This window comes from Poecile atricapillus, chromosome 4, assembly GCF_030490865.1.
Source record: "Poecile atricapillus isolate bPoeAtr1 chromosome 4, bPoeAtr1.hap1, whole genome shotgun sequence".
Classification (NCBI taxonomy): domain Eukaryota; kingdom Metazoa; phylum Chordata; class Aves; order Passeriformes; family Paridae; genus Poecile; species Poecile atricapillus.
In genome coordinates, this window is record NC_081252.1 from 67,249,795 (window position 1) to 67,267,112 (window position 17,318).

The 17,318-nt window shown below is 36.2% G+C and overlaps 1 protein-coding gene across 4 annotated transcripts in view; it reads right to left on the minus strand.

The window, feature by feature from the left end:
* HTT (huntingtin) overlaps positions 1 to 17,318 on the minus strand; it is a 76,659-nt gene that overhangs the window by 44,680 nt on the left and 14,661 nt on the right. For 2 of the 4 annotated variants that reach the window (XM_058837333.1, XM_058837332.1), the window contains exons 9-23: positions 16,884 to 17,088; positions 12,678 to 12,758; positions 11,934 to 12,298; positions 9,991 to 10,114; positions 9,593 to 9,711; positions 8,554 to 8,665; positions 7,887 to 8,027; positions 7,076 to 7,234; positions 6,890 to 6,987; positions 5,258 to 5,397; positions 4,369 to 4,432; positions 3,864 to 3,964; positions 2,167 to 2,313; positions 1,030 to 1,150; positions 706 to 782 (exon numbers count right to left, since the gene is read on the minus strand). In XM_058837333.1, coding sequence (XP_058693316.1) covers positions 706 to 782; positions 1,030 to 1,150; positions 2,167 to 2,313; positions 3,864 to 3,964; positions 4,369 to 4,432; positions 5,258 to 5,397; positions 6,890 to 6,987; positions 7,076 to 7,234; positions 7,887 to 8,027; positions 8,554 to 8,665; positions 9,593 to 9,711; positions 9,991 to 10,114; positions 11,934 to 12,298; positions 12,678 to 12,758; positions 16,884 to 17,088 — 2,054 coding nt within the window. Of the gene's footprint in view, positions 1 to 705; positions 783 to 1,029; positions 1,151 to 2,166; positions 2,314 to 3,863; positions 3,965 to 4,368; positions 4,433 to 5,257; positions 5,398 to 6,889; positions 6,988 to 7,075; positions 7,235 to 7,886; positions 8,028 to 8,553; positions 8,666 to 9,592; positions 9,712 to 9,990; positions 10,115 to 11,789; positions 12,299 to 12,677; positions 12,759 to 15,995; positions 16,044 to 16,883; positions 17,089 to 17,318 lie in introns of all 4 variants that reach the window. The other 2 variants (XM_058837334.1, XM_058837331.1) reach the window with 2 other exon arrangements.

Below are 17,318 nucleotides of genomic sequence, written 5' to 3' on the forward strand. Positions count from 1 at the left end.
TATTTAAAAACTGAACAGCTGCACAGGTGCACATCTCCAGTAGCTACTTTTACTGCTCATATGGCACAGCACTAATAATCAGAGGCAAAATCAAAGCTTTTAGGCTGCTACCTGTACATTTTCATCCTGAAGAAACTCTTCAAAATGAAAGTAATTTGGGACTATCATGTATTACCTATATTAACACTTAAGTATTATAGACACGTAGTTTCCTGTTCCTACTCAGTGTGCCAAATGAGACCAATTTAAATGCATCTGACACTATTATAGAAGCCAAGATGAACCAACTTCCTTGACCCACCATTTTTCAACACAGACATGAAGCGAAGATGAAAATTTTAATGTTCAAACTTTAAAGAGCTACTACAAAATACAATATACCAAAGATAAACATCCTTTCAAAAGCATGGAATATTTTCTCCTATATCATATTTCATAGATGCTGACTATATCTATCTTTCTGTAAGACCAGTTGCAGCCAATCCCTGTGACAGACACTGTGGATCCAGGGATGACAAATACTGGCACTTAATACCCTGTCAACAACCTGAAGTTATAGTCTTCTGTATTCTGCATGAAGTTCTTAAAGAACTGCTGAGATAAGCTTAACAACATATACCTAAACCAGGACTTTCAATGCCTGGGTCCACTTCTGTATCACAAACATGACTTCGAGAAGCTTGATTAACAAAAGAGGGAACATACCCACAGTGCCATCCCACACTCCAGGTGCAGACTGGAAATGTTGTGGAGAGAAGACACAAAGCTTCACAGCAGCCAAACTTAAAAGTAAACATGAAGAACTGAATTAGTTTCACCACAGGAAGAGTTAGCAATATGGTATCTTAAGAGTGAGAATTAAATCTATTACTACTGCCATTGTCAAAGTACAAAAGCTGCAGATACAAATATAGTCAGAAAATCATAAAAAATAAAGCAAGCATGCAAAACAGGAAGAAGTCAACTACTGTAGGCAATAAAACTCAAAGGGACTCGTATGTACAAAACCTCACATATAGGAAAACTCACCGTAAGTGCTCTTGTAGTGGATATTGTCAGTGCATGGGAAATTGCTGCAATAACCCTTGAAAGGTTGTTTTCCATAGTGACATCTGTTGGACTTTGCAGCATATTGTAACCTCTGTATGTTCTGAAATAAAAACATTTACACCCACTAAAACATGTACTTTAAAACTCCCATCCCAATCAAAAATTATTAATTTTATTACTTAAAAACTTAAGTATTTAAGCTTAAATTACTATTATATATTTCACAGACTGCTTGTAACATGCAAAACCAGAGAACAGTCTAAATACTATCTTATACTATAATATTTTGGGGTTGTATCAGTAAATGCTATTTCATTTATAAATAAAAATATAAATAGTAGATCAACTGTCAATATCTAACTAGATAATTTGAGAAATGACCACCAATTTAAAGTTAGTCTTTGCTGTTGCTCAATCCATGCATGCTCACAAGCTTGGGATTATTGCTGTAGAAAAAGTCTATTTTCTATCCAGAATTACACCAGATCCACAAAGTTCTATTGCATCCACACTGCAGTATGTATCTTAAGTGACATGATCAAGATCATTTACCAAACAATATATAATTAAAAACTTGTATGACAAACTGATAGAAGCCAACAACCCCCATAAATATATACAACTCATACTGTCTATAAGACGAAAGAAGTACAGCTGGCAGCAAAAATACAACAAGATCACACTATCAAAACTAGAATTTATCTTTAAATTATAAAGGGAGTACATCCTTCTGCAACTACAATCATTAAATAGGATGTGGAGAGTTATAAATCTGGATCAACACACCTGAAGAACTGTAACATACATAAAATTAGCTTGAAAAGCTGCACCTCGTTATATAATTTAATGGACAAGTACGGGGACTTCAGGATGGGGAGAAGAAACTGTCTCAAAACAAGGACTCTCAGTGTGTGAGCATATCATCAGTAATTCACAGCATACTCTCTGAACCTGAGTCAGTTTCTGTGGAGCTTATGCCTACTACAGATGCTCCTACAGACTAGAAAAGGAATTCATAAACACGTGGATTTGCAGTATTTAACTACAATATTAGACATTACAAAGTGAAATATGAGTCTCCATTCCTTCTGAAGCAAAGCCAGACATGTAACACACCTGGTGATAGTGCTCACTGCAAAGTGAGATGGGGGCTGCGTTTCATGCATGAGGAGTTTCAGGTAGACACTGCTTTGGTCTCGTGCTACTGCCACAACTGGGTCAGCCTGTCCTTGATCACAGTTATAAAAAAGCTTTGGAACAAGCCTGAAAGAAAATTAAGTGTCAAAAAGAAAAATCATTATTCAGATATTATTTAACACCCAGTTTAAAGGACATTTAATATACAGTTCAGCAAGCTACATATGCTAATTACACACATCAAATTGTAAATAAAAGCTGCTACCAAAATTCATTAAGCTAAATTCATCTTTATGTAACTGCTCTTCATTACAAAGAGCTCAAGTCAGGACAAAGCAACTGCTCCAGACATACAGTAATAGAAATAAAAAGTCTTTTCTGGAGATACATCCCTATACATACTACAACAGATACAACAACAGATTACTTCTCCCTTACTGTTCCCTGATCTTCCCAGATATTTTCTCCATGAATATCTCTATCAACTGAGAAATAATTTTTACCTGAAAAGAATAATTTTTAACATCTGATTTCTATGCAGCAAAACCTAAACATAAAATCAAATCCAGTCTTCTTTAACAACAACATTTTCAACTCATGTAAAAGTGAAAAGCTATTGTACACATGCTTTTGTAATCTCAGTGAGAGTACTTCCAATGAATGTCCATACTGGATGTTTAAAGGGGTTTCTGCAAGCTTGTAGTAGCTTTCCTGAGCAGGTTAAGTCTTTTCCTATCTTAACACACCTCCTGTCACTAAGTCAGCATGAAGATAGAAAAAAAGTTCAACTTGTTACCACTCAGTTAATAAAATAACTCCATTTTTCAGAATCAATAAATAAAATAATAAAAGCAACAAACTCTACGATGCAACAGTTCATGATTCCTCTGCTGAGCTGCTCTGGCAATACAAACACTTTTAAATGTCAGAACTTGAAAAGTTTTGTTGTCCTTTATTTGTTACTGGGAATGGACAGCAATTAATAATGTGAAGAAACTAGGAAAGAAACTCCTCTGATAATAAAATATACCAGGAATTCAGTATTACAGCTCCCAAATTCTTTAAACATAAAATTTAAGTCTTTGAATCCCAGTAAATAAACTACCAACTAATCCTTACCCTTTGGTCCATTTATCTGTACAGCAACTATAATTGTAGTAGATTACAGCAAACACCTCCTTTGCAAACAAAATTAGCTGCTGCACTATGATCAGCAAGCAGAAATGTTTTAAGATACACTTTGTATGACCATGTGAAAACTACAGTGCTCAGGAACTGGGACAAATCTGTAGAACTGCAACATTTTAAGTTGATCAGCCACTGCCAGGATACTGAACAAACTACTTCAGTATGAAGAAAAATATTCTGAAGAAGTGGAAACTGAAAGTGACCCTCAGAATGTAATTTCATGCAATTAGATTGCTAATGGAAAGCAAGGTACAATTGCCTGATGAGACAGAATGATGCATGTTCCAGGTACCATAAAGATGCATTTGTTTCCCATCTCTCTTTTGAACAATTATATATATATATATATATATATATATGTATCTATATCTATATATATGTATATTAGAAACACTCAAGTGACTATTTCAGTTATAGGTATACATGAATATGCAAGTATCTTTATAAACTACTTTTTCTTTTCCTATTAATAAAAATGTCACATATACCTCACTAATGAAGCCGCAGCCACGTGTCTCACTCTTGGATCTTCATCTCCAAGCAAACTTATTACAACATTTTCAAGTACTCTCTCCTGAAGCTTTAATAGCTAGAAAATAAATTAGCAAAATAAATAAAGTTCACTGATCATTTTCATCATTTGACCATATTGTTAAAAGAGTTAACAAGTGAGATTTCATCTGTCATACAAGCCTGCAAGACCATCTTTACCTTAACACTGTCAACCACATTCTCTAACTACACAAATGTCAATTTTTCATAAATTAAAAAAGAACAAGCCACCAGAGAAAACTAAGGTATCTGAATCTCCATAGTAGGCATATTCCCAATTGTAATAAGTTTTAGGACGTGAGTCTATTTATACAAAAAAATATAACAGCGTTGACAGAATTTAAAAACAAAGTGATGACATTGCACTGGTACCTTAATCCAAAAACACATTTCTGGATTAAATATACTGGATTAAACATACTGATTGAATAATTTACTTACACCAGTATAATGATGAATACCTCTGTGCAAACTCTCAGCCTTTCCTTCCAAGAAGTTGACTAACCTATAACAAAATAGAATTTAGAGTACATTAGTTAACATTGTGTGTTATTTCTCCCTTCACTGCTCTGAGGGTTCTTTTTGTTTATTTTTTTAAAAACACCACTATAGGGAAAATATAACTAGTAAACAGTTTTTGCAACCTTTAGAAAAGGTAAGCTATTTGCTAACCTACTATCTGGCTAGTGTAACTAAAGAAAAATAGTCCTTCCATTTAAAAAAACATTAGTTAAAGACATTGATTATAATTGTATTTTTCCCCATGCAGAGAATCATCAGACTATTTTGAAAAGACAGTAACACATTCCAAACATCACTATTCACAGAGAGTCCACTATTGTATGATTGTGAAAAACTTGAAAAATTTTCATAGAAACATCTTTTGTCTTTCAGCTTGGAAGAACCAACAGAGAATGAGAGAATGCAGGAAAAAGAATAAGTCATATTTATTTCAGTGTTCTCAGAAACTGAGTGACTACAGAGAACCGACAACAGAGAACAAGACAGGGACTTTCTCTTTAAAAATACACAAAACTGCACAGAAAAACTGAGATTCCAAATTATGTGGTCCCTCTCTAATCACACATTTACAGAAGACTTGAAACAACAGACCAATGAACTAAAAACTTCAGTACAGTATTACTAGGATGGGGCTTGGTTGTGCAGTCAGTGGTAACTTGACAAAGGCATTCATATAGGTTTGACTGATCTGAATTATTTTTATGAAACTCATTAATGCTTCAGAAGAAATTGCACCATTACAGTTACAGTTTCCTATGCTTCTGTGCACTTTCAGCTACTACACCCAGGGAAAAATATAAATACTCACCGAAAATCTACCTCTGCAAGCGTTTCCAAAAGTTCTGTCCTTACAAGCCAATATGAGCTGTTCTTCAGAGCAAGGAGGTCAACAATCAATTGCAAACCTAGTTCACTGTAACTGCTACTGCATAAGCTCATGATGCAATGCTGAGAAGAAAAAACAACTTTCAGTTATATTATAGAAGAGATTCTCCAAAAAGCAGAATGAAAGTCATCAAAAAAACCACCTGTTTTCTTTAGAATACTAAAAAAAGTTATTGCATAAGAGCTAGGATAAGCACCAGAGCTAGGTACCTTGCAAAGCCAGAACACCATCTCCATGTGAACTGCTAAAACCTGCTGCTGAAATTAACTTCTGGAGAGGAATGCAGGCTTTACAGATCAGAGGGCAATCCTCCAAAGGAGGGCTCACAGGGCTTAAACACCACCAGCACTATATTCTCATCTGTTCAAAAACAGTCTCCTAATTTTCACAGGGTACATTTAGATACCTGGTTCTGATTCCCAAAGTTTTGGAAAAAGTCATAGCTCCATATTTGAATGCTCATCTACGCACAACGTGTGACCTTTGGAAAAAGTTACAGAACTCCACACTTCCATGTCTTACTTAACTACACAAAATGTACTTTCTTGTTTGAGGATTAACAAACCAAAAGGCTTAGAACATTTCTGCCAAAATGAGTAAAGTTAGGCCACATTATATACAGAGAAAAAGCAAGAGCCAAAGTTTACTAGTATAAAGTTGCCTGAACTAAACAATTCTGGTTAAGTCTTCTAAAAAGCCACTATCACAAGTGTAATTGCACATGAAATCACTACACACAAACATGAAGATTGCTGAACAGAAGGTTAAAAAGACAGCCTCATTTACCTACCGGGATTTTCTTCCCTCAGCTGTACCACAAGACCCTCCTCTTTGCACATAGAACCATATTTTCCATACACAAACTATCCACATTTTACTAAAATTTATGCTTTGCCTCACTGGTCTTTAAGCTGCAATAGTCACCCACCCTCGATAAAAGAATTCCCCTCAGCCTCCAATTTGTCTATGTTCTACCGTACTGGAAAATCCATCAAAGAAAGCTCACTCCTTCACCCCTCTGCTTTATCACCAAACACCTTCCACAGATTCTATTACAGAAATAAAATTCACATACTCACTAATTCAGCTGTCATCTCTATTTTAACAATTGCCTGAGTGATTTTTCACCCGATTTGAATTGCTTGCCTTCCTGACGCTTACCCAATTATAAAAATTATTATTTCAGAAAATAATCACTATTTGACTTGCCATTTCTCACATTTAATTTTTGTTCTCCAAATACAGGCTACAACCAGGTGTTACATGTTCACACTCCCCTATTTAGCTTAGATATCCTTTTTATCTACTGCAATCATCCTACTGTTGGTTAATGTAACATAAAAACTCATACCAGTACATTTCTCATGAGAAACAACGTGAGTAGATTATAATGCTACACAATCTAAACACAGAACTATTTTTCTGCACCAATAAAGTTCTTCAGTAAGAAATAATTTTATGTTATTATGTTTAGACATCTGCAGATAGCAACATCCCAGTAATGAATCACAACCCTGTGACCTGTAGTGGTGCAAAGAAATTCCTACTGCTTACCCTCACAGCTGTACAAGCCAGTTTGCATGTAACAGAGGATTCATCTTTCAATGTTTTCTGTAACAGAGGTATGCAGTCTATCAAGGAAAAGAGATTTCCTTTAAAAAAAAAAAATAAAAATTGAGCAATGAAACATTGCAATGTTACTTTAAAAAATAAAAATACATCCATAAAATAAATTGTTACCTGTTGAGCTTCTGACATTCATTAGCCATTTTTCCACATCAAAGCGGGATTTAATTAGAATGGAGTTGACAATTGTTCCACAGAGAATGGCAGTAGCTCCTCTAATCTGGGGATCTCCATGGTCAATATAGTTCAGAATGTCCGACACATACTGCTCCTCTAAGAAAATAAGTTACAACTACTTTATTTTAAAAATACTAGTATTAGACTTTACTGATTCATAAATACGTTACAGTGGAGGTCTCAACTATTGGACAATCAACATCAGCACATCCAGAATATGCCCACCATAGTTCTCCCCTTCTGAGATCCCTTTCTGTGCATGCAATCTACAGATCAGTCACACCTTTCATGCCAATGATCACATATATAAAAACACTAGTGATTTATTTCAACTGTACACAAAGTGCTTCAGGGAAATGGAAGAAGCATTTTGGTCAATGTATCAAACCAGCTGCACACTCCAGGTCCCTGTGATTCATTTGTAAAAATGAACCTAATGGCTTAGAAACTATCTATAAAGATGGACTAAACTAAATCAGAAGAAAACATCTGTAAAATAAACAAACTCCCTCTACATACTCATTGCTTTAAAACAGCTTCAACTTGTCAGAAGTTCTACAAACTCATCCACTGAAACTTAAATCTTACTACAGAAAATATACCTCACCACACACACAGCATGTTCATTCCAATTTGTGCAGTATTTGTTCACAAATACTAAACTGGGTTTGGAGTTTTCAGTATAGATGCTGCCTCACTTATTTGAAAACCCACACTATTAAAATGGAATATGTGAACTGCAACATACCATACTCTTCTCCCATTGCCTCCAGAGGTGTTTTATACAGTTTGCTGAAGAAAGACTCAGGGTGAAGTGCAACAGCTGCTCCAACACAACTTACTGCCAGGGCTTTTACACTGACTCTCACATCTCTATCAGGAACTAAAGCTGCAGGGAAGAAACAAAAATTATATAAAAGGGAGGTATTTAGAAGATTCCTGAATTGTTTTAAATTTAATTAATAACGCTATATAAAGTAAAATAGCTTAGCCTGGACAAAAATATGAAGGCAGAGCAAGCAGTTCCAGTATATGGCTGCTTTTCTGCTTTCCTCAAATAAACTGTATTTGAAATATACTTGAAATACTCAAATACAGCCATAACATACTTCCAGCTCACCTCCTTTCAAAAACAATACATTATATGGGCACATGAGAAAGTAAGATTTTAGAAAAGGGAAAAAGAACAAAAATCTTAAATCAGACATATACCATGACAGGAATGTGTTTTAAATACATCCCCAACCCTGGATTTACTTAAAAAAAAATGTAGATGTAGCTTAGGGACTGCCAAAGAAAAACGTCCAATATTTCCAATAATGTGAGATCAAAACAAGACAGAGCAAAGTGACCACATTTCCAACTTTGTACACTGAGAGACACAGAGAATCAATGAAGCTCAAAGACAAACATACCTCCTTTGTCCCCAGTGAGCAGGAAGGAAGCTGACAGCAGCCTCACACAGTGCACCAAAGGAGCAGAGTCTCTGTCAGTATAGTGCCCAATGTCCCCCTTTACCCTGGAGGGCTATTGAAGGCAAATCACAATGTTTGTACAGAGAAAAATTAATCTTCAATTGAAATAAAATATTAGCACAAGGTTTAGAAATACTGCACATCCTCAAATGTATAAAGGTTTAATACAAAATGAATATATAATATTCATATGTAGTTTAATATATATTCCCAAAAAAAGCCTCAAAATGTAAGGCTTTGGAGAAGTTTATATCCAGTACAAAAACTGGTTCAATTTTATTACAGGAACATTATATTGTAGATTTTTCTCAACTACAAGCATCTGAAGATGCTGTTTGCATCTGAAGAGCATGCTAAACCACTTGTTGCCATCAAACTTTGGAAACTTTGTATGAAAAGCATATTATTTCTAAGTTGTTTCCAAAGAAGACTGATAGTTTTCTATAGTCTAACATTTAGAATTCCCCAATAGTCCAAGCTCATCTAATTCTGCCTGCCAAAAATGAAACTTCTGCCCCAGCTCAGAACAAGGTCCAAAGATGAAATCAAAAAAATGTAAGAGGAAATCAGTAACTTGTAGTTAGAACAGCAGGAGGCTCAAAGACTAACCTCTGAGGAGATCATGAAGTTACCTACACAGGTAGGTATCAGCACAAAGATATTTCACGTAAAAAAGTATCAGTGTAGCCTACTAATGCACACAAAAAAAGGGTTTGTGCTCTCAGCAGCGTGTTCTGGTATGGCTTTGCTGGTGATTGCATTTAAGATATCAACATTTAGGTATTCACCTTATACTAAATAAAATTCAGACTGTAACTCAGATTCCCTATGCAACGTGAGTTACATTGACCTATAAGGAGGTACATCACGTATACAGGCTTCCCACATTTACCACTGATTTACCTCATAGTAATGGTGAGTTTTAATTTTTTTTTAAACGTTTTGAACTTTAAAACAGACCACCGTGACTACTTCTCACCTTGCTCTCATGATCACCAGCATCTGCTGAATCTTCTTTGGATGTAAATCGATCCACACTGCTATCAGAAGGCTGCCTACTATGGCTCATGGTTTTCAGCAGGTGAGACTGCTGAAGAGCTTCAGAAAAAAAGCAATTCATGAAATACCATTTCAGATGCAAACTAAAAGCACTCTAATTAAACTTAATTATGCAAACATGAAAAATAAATTAGCAGTGATCAAAACAAGTGATTGATCACAAGTGTTGAAATATATTCCTTATTTTACATATCCATCTAGTTGTTGGGTTTTCATATCTGTTACATGAGTCTTCACTCCCTTGGAAGTGCAAAACCACCTGAACATTTGTCTTAATGGAGTCACCAGTCTGGGCCACCCCTATATTTATCAACATACCAAGAGAAGAATTTCTGAAGGAGTCTGATGAATCATCTTGGAGAATATTTCCAGCTTCATCTTCCTCATCTTGTAGTTGCCCGATCTGCATTCCAGAATACTGCCCTTCAGCACCTTCCAAAACCTACACAGTGCAAGGACAGGACTTAAAATAACTTATCTTTACACAGAATATTAAACTTGAAACATGCAGTGTTAGTAATCTAGAAATAGCTGAAAGCAAATAAGAGCCTGATAAATATTAGCATCCAGCTGCATGTAAACCCCAAAGCACTTCCCCTCCTCCTGCAGCTCTGGGGCTATTGGAGGCCATAGTTCCATCTGAGAGTCTCCAGCTGAGCCATGAACTTGGCTACCAACAGCAACAAAGTAAAACACTCAGTCCATTGCCGCCCTGCAGCTCCCCTTGCTCCCTTATCACAAATGTCTCTCTCTCAGCAGTTACAGATCACAACCAACACCTTTACTGCCACAAAATAACCCTGGCCCTTGCAGTTAAACTCCCCCATAACCTCTCTTGTCCTGGATATGTGAAATCAAACTAAGAACAAACTGTAGGACAGGAAATGACAAAAAAGTATTTTCATTTCTTCATTAAAAACCAGAGACTACAAAGATGGACTCATCTGGAAGAGAGTTTGACCTTTGGAACCAAGGCAATATATAGGCAATAGGTATATGGACAAATAACTATAAAAATTAATCATAACAATCAATGGCAGTAAAATAAAAAAAAAAACCAACTTCACTAATTTTATCAGAAAACAGGACACTTCTTCAGTTACTTCCTATCTTTATAAGCACCTGGAAATTGTTCATTAAGAAGCTTGTGTGTCAGTAACTTGGACAACCACTTAGTCTGTCAATTATGAAAACATAATTTTACATGCAATTACAGCTTGTAAACAGTATGCCAACTGACACACAGAACAGTCTGACAAGAATTTGCATAAACCCATTGTACCAATAAACACACCTTGTCAATAAATGCCCGCTCACTTTGGCCTCTGCACTGCCATCATGTAATCCAGAGAGCAATTATTATCACTCCTTCGGTTCTTGAATCCTCACACTTGCAGAAGTATTTGCTTATGATGATTATAAATCTATTATTTTTTGTAGCACTAAGAGACTATTACTTTTCCAAGCTACTATCAGAAAACTAGTGTCAAAAGTTCGATAATGTTTGAAAAAGTCTAAATAAATTCTAAGTTTTCCCCCTTTTGAATTTTCTGCTCTGGTTCCCAGTAATTGTATTTTTGCTGTTTTTACTACAACCTCACAATGCACTTGCCCAAGAGAGAAAAATGTCTTAAAATAGATATATTGTATGCACATTTCAGGTGTTCATTAGATATGTAACTGCTACATTTGTAAATCATGCAATATTTGCCCATTATAGGAGAAATCCTTAAGATGGAATAAAAAGGAAAAAAAAAAAAAAAAGAGTTGTGCTCCCAAGTGTAAAAGCACAGGCAGAAGGCAGTGTGAAGCATTGTGCTCCAAAAATATTCCTTTATCATTCCAAATAAACTGTTCACCCTTTAACACTTCCAATAACCTCCTGCACCAAAATAATTATTATAATATCTACACAAAATTAAGGATATACTACTAAGAAGATGTATTTATGTCAAGAATTTGATATTGCCATTCTTTCAGTGAGCAAAATCTGTAATGCCTTCACATGCCCCACCAAGAGAACACACTGATTATAGCTTTGTAGCTTTTTTCATTACTGCTGAAGCGAAAGTGTTAAAAGGAGGTCAAGCTCTCCAACAGAGGTGTGAGCTGCTGACCTTTCCACTGTTACTGGCTGAGGATTGAAAAGCAGAAGTCGAGTAAGGAGACGAATCCAAGTCTGGGCCCTCCATGGAAGAGCTCTGAGATATGTCGGGCCCCTCAGTAGAAGGAGATCCCCCCTCTGCCCGCTGCACACTTACAATTTCAGAACTGTCCGAAGGGGTTACAGCAGAGTCTGGACCTTCTGTAGTAGTCTGAGAGCTATCACTAATTGGTGAGGAAGCCTGTGTGCCATCATTCAAATCCATAGTGGCATCTGACTGGACAGCACTGATCTGGCTGGAGCTGCGACTGAGCACTTCATCATCTTCCCCTTCAGTAGCTGTACTTGTCAGGTCACAGCTTGCCAGGTCCACAGAGTCTGACTGCAGCGTATGCTGGGAACGGGGCTGCTCCGTGATGATGTCGTGTCCCGTGGGATCTGCAGCTGAGCTCCCCCCCGACCCAGCTGTTGACACACCTGATGAAGAAGCCAGTTCACCGGTTATCTCGCCCTTCACAGAAGCTGCAAAACACAGGCATTTATGAGTCAATCCAGTGCTTGAATTTGTGTTTCACTCTCAAAATGAACACACAGGCTAAAACCACATATTAAAATAGGCTAAAAAAAGTGCGCAATGAAACACTTAAACTATAGGTAGGAAAATAGGTATCTTATAAAGATGCCACTCCATCTCGACCAGTAACTCCCATTAAAAAAACGAATGCTGCCAACTTCATTAAGTTTTACACTCAGCAGTATTTATGGTTTCAGTTGTGTTTACCATGTATCTTGAATGCCCATACACTTTCTCACCACTGTAACACATCACTTACACTGTTTTGTATACAGCAATAACAGAATGTATTTGCTGACTATACTGCTAAAGAGAAAGGCAGGTTACCTGCAAATGATGCAGCACTGACATCCGATCGGGTTTCAGAATCATCATCCAAGCCTTCCTCTTCACCAAGAAGTACTTTACCTGAGAAGTGATATAAGAAAAACCTTTAGTTTTCAAAAGGTACAGTCAGCTTGAAATGTTGAGCAGCTGAAGACAGATGTGAAATCTATATTTTAAAAAGTTTATCCAAATAATTTTTCAAAGCTATGACAGGTAATGGATGAAAGGAAGAAAGGAATGAATAAAGTGTACATCTAGTCCCTCACTAATTCATCAGGAATGAAACAGGCAGCACTGACAAGGAAACAGAGTTAAGTAATTTCATTTACCAGTGCAACGATTCAGGAAACTACCTACAACTTATTACTTCTAGTTTATTCTTGTGGACTACATTTAGGATCCCACTGATTTCATCAAGTATGTGCTATTCCTGAGGACTGGATACCTAGCATCTGGATGTCTGCCCTCAATTCTGAAGGGCATTAGCACACCACAAGTAATAGAATAAATAACCTCTTCCTCAAGGCTACAAAAACTATCAAAAGCTGCTTGGAACTCCAAAGATAACAGAACGGAAAAAGCCCAGGGGGAAGAGCAGTGCAGAATAGAAGCACAAGAACACACAGGTGGGACAGGGTGATGAACCATGGACAACCATTGAAAGCTAAGGATTACTAAGGCAAAAAACCTTCAGAGATGCTTTTTACCATAAGAAACTTGAGAACCAGCAGTTCTCAACAACGGGTTCTAACATAACACAACCACCACAGTTTTCTTACAGAGCATTATCTACTTAAATTACAGGCAGTGGAAAGAGAAAGATACCTGCAGATGCACACTGCCTGGAAGAGAACCAAGGACACAACTGCACTGAAAACTTTGTCCATGGGACAGCACATGGAGTGCAGAGGGAGCTGCTAAGCCCATCCTTCTTGATGTTACAAGGCCTTTGCTGAGAGAGGGATTCACAGTAACTGCTGTGAGAAGGATCATTTTGCTTAGAGCACCAAGCTGCACTGGTAGTCTAAGATTGATAATGCAAGAAACTAATGTTTGGATAACTCTGGGTGATACCTTTGCACCTTATTCAAGTTAACTGGGGGTAAAAAAAGCATTAATACACTTTAAGCATTAATACACTTTTGTATTAATTTCTTTTTCTCTATGTATGCTTTCATACATAGCAGTACCACAGTAGAATTATCTTCCTCTGAAAATATGCTCAAACCTGTAAGTAAGGCAGAAAAGTAAACATGACATTTCCATATACCATCTATGTAAAATGAAAGTAACTGAGAACTATTCCTATGAATGAATGAGTAAAATCCTGCTAGGAGTTCCCAACAAAAAGCACAAAATGTAATATATTCTTCTCTATTCTTTTTCACATTTACATCCACTTCACTGAAACAAACCAGGATGTTCTTCTGCTCTCCATGGCTGACCATCTCTAAAAGTGAAAGAACACTGAAAAACAGTCATTAGGCACATTAGGTTTTGTATGGTTATATGTATTAAATGAATATATAACACACACAGCAGGATACTTTTCCTCTATTTAATAAGAAAAAAAACCCATTTAAGTTGCATTCGAAACATAGGCTTTGATTTCAAAAGGAATTTTCAGCCTTTTTTGCAAATAATCTTCTGAAGTTGAAACATAAACCAATGTGGGCCAGCTGCTCAGAACTGAAGTTGGTCTAATGCAGCAAGATTGCACAGATGTGAAACAGAGATTTCTGTAGATCAGCCTCACTTTACGCCCCTACACATAAAGGAGCATTACAGCTTGAGAAGACACATCCATTGCCCACTACTCTACATGACTGCAAAACGACTTCAAGGGAGGAAGTTGGAATAGGTTTGGATTTTCCCTCCTTTCTACAATGGAAAACAGCAGGAAATGAACAATTCACAATTTGAAAATAAACCAAGCAAAAATTGTGAAGGGATTTCTTCAAATTGTTTTTGCCATTGTTTAGACCATAAAATCTCAAATAATAATCATGAGAAAGGATGAAAGCTGATGACTCATACATGTTTTCTCACCAAGTGAAAGCTTAGTGTTTTAACAAGTACTTTAATTGAATTTACACTATTATTTATACTTCAAAGTTACACTAAAGACTACCAACAAGACAAAGAACGTAAATGATAATTTACCATTTTTTATTTACATGTCACAGGCATTGCAATAGATATCACGATTTGTTGCATTCTGTCTCACCTTTGGATGCTGCAGCAATATCTACTTTCAGACACCCATTCTTTCAATCTGTCCTTTCTAATCTAGAAACAATAACTGCATCCATAAGCACTATTTCATTCAGCTTTAACCACTAGTTCACATTTTGATATACTCTTAAAGTATACAGATAAGGTTTAGGCATTATGACATTCCTTGCACATAAAGACAGAAGGACATATCTGGGAAAAGTATAAGCTGTAATGGTCCTTCAAGTTCATATAATCTCATTTAGTTTTAAACTACTTTTCCTTGAAGTTTTTATCTTCAGCACTGCACACCCCTTGCTTACTAATGCTTGCAGTGATTCCACTACATTCACACAGTTTCACTCAGCATCAACATTTTGTTCACCTATTGCAGGTGATGAAAATGTTACACAGCTGTACCTAGACTGATTCTGTCATAGTGATATGACTGGTTTCAATCACATGTAAACATACAACTAAATATTAAGTACTTTCATGCACAACCTCAGAAAAGAATACTTCAGAGCGAACTGTATTCTTTAAAATCCTGCTAAATGAATTACCTATTGAAAAAAGAAATTAAAATGTACACAGCAAGACAAAAATGTATAGAATTAATCATCAAGAACAGAAAAAGAAATAACAAAGCACCATATTGAAGCGTGCAAACATACACATGCATTAGTGAATTACAGAGAAAAAAACAGGCCTAACAAAACCAGGAAAGTTAACTATTTTGCAACTTACATTAATGGTTAAGTACTACCATAAAAAGAAGAATGCCCTGTTCAGAGAGATTATTTCTCCATGTGCTCTTAAACATTTAAAACTACATCAATAATCATTAGCATAACTTTGCCAGTGAACTACAGCAAAAATAAAATCATATTGCTTTAAATTATTTTAGAATATCTTGATTGCAATATCAGAAATTGCATCAGAATTCTTTCATTATTTATAATGATTAAACTCAGCTGATAACACAGGCAATTGTGAATGAAGACCCAAATTCAGCAAGACAATGAGGTGGGGAGGGGGAAAAAAAACAACCCCAAAAAAATCAGGAAGGAATGCAATTAAAGATTTGTTTTCAAAAATAATCACCTTTATGCTTTCTTGCAAGAACAGGGCTGCATGAAGACCCCCCTCCAGCTGCAAATCACAGAAAGTAACACATCAGGGCAAAGACAGAGCTAATGAAATCATGAAGGAATTCTAATAGCCATGAATGGAAAAAAAAAAAAAATTCAAACAAAAACCAAAGCCAGGAAGAAATTGCAAACTTTTTGCTTTTGAAGTCCAAGGTTTTTTGATCATTCGCCACTGAATTACTTTTAATATTCTGTGCCACTTGTGTGTAGTTTGCTTTCAAAAATGTGTTCTAAATTTCCCTGCTATGATTGCTTCCAGCTAATAATTTACCTTCCAGAAGCAGCAATATTGGCTGACCATTAGTTCAATACAGACTCCTTACAAAAATCCAATCAGACACTGATTCTTTTGAAACTGGTAGCAGTTAAGAGAATTTCAAGAACATGCAATCCACAGACAAGAAAGCTGATAGCTGATTTTAACAGTCAAGGATAAGCTTAAGTCATGCTTAAATTTCATGCTGGTTTTGGTATTCAGCAAGAAGCTCTCAGTTTCAGTTAGATCTGGTTTTAGGAATCAAAGTTGTCAGGTGATTGGTAAGAACAACATTTATTTCATGGGGTAAAAAAAAGTCACTATATTCAACTTGCTTTGTGTAACAACAACAAAAAAATCATCAACACAAACCGTAAAAAAAAAAAACTCAGAAGCTTGTCATTAATCAATGAATGTATACCCACTTAAAAGGAGGGAAAGAACTTCTACTGTACCTGGGGAAAAAAGAATGCCATGTACAGGCATACATTTCATTTATCCTTCATGCTTTTGCTAACACTGAGAACTAGACCTGATGATGTATGTTCATTTCCTTTTACTCCAATGATCAAAAGCAGAGCTTACCTATAAGTTCCACTATGCTCCCACTGCGGCTCCTGCTGGCAGGTTCATCTTTGGATACACTGACCTGAGCAATGCCCCCACAGGCAGTCAAGGCATGGAGCAGTTCAGAGGGGGGTGTTCTAAAGAGCTGCTGGAGCAATTCTAAAGCTCCAGTCACAACATTATGGTCCTGATGCTGGGTATAGTGCAGAGTCAGTTCATAAACCTGAAAGACAGCAGAGTACTGGAATAAGTCTCTATGAAGACAGAACATATTATGTGTTTTATCCTATACAACATAAAATTTCAGCAATGAATTAAGAATAACTGATGCTTGGGATATCTGATCTTCATCACAATCTTCCAAAGAGGAAATGTCAATTAATTATAACCACTTAAATGCCTTTTCAGTAGAAGTCTGTTGTTTCTTTCTATTGTTATAGAAGGATGACATCA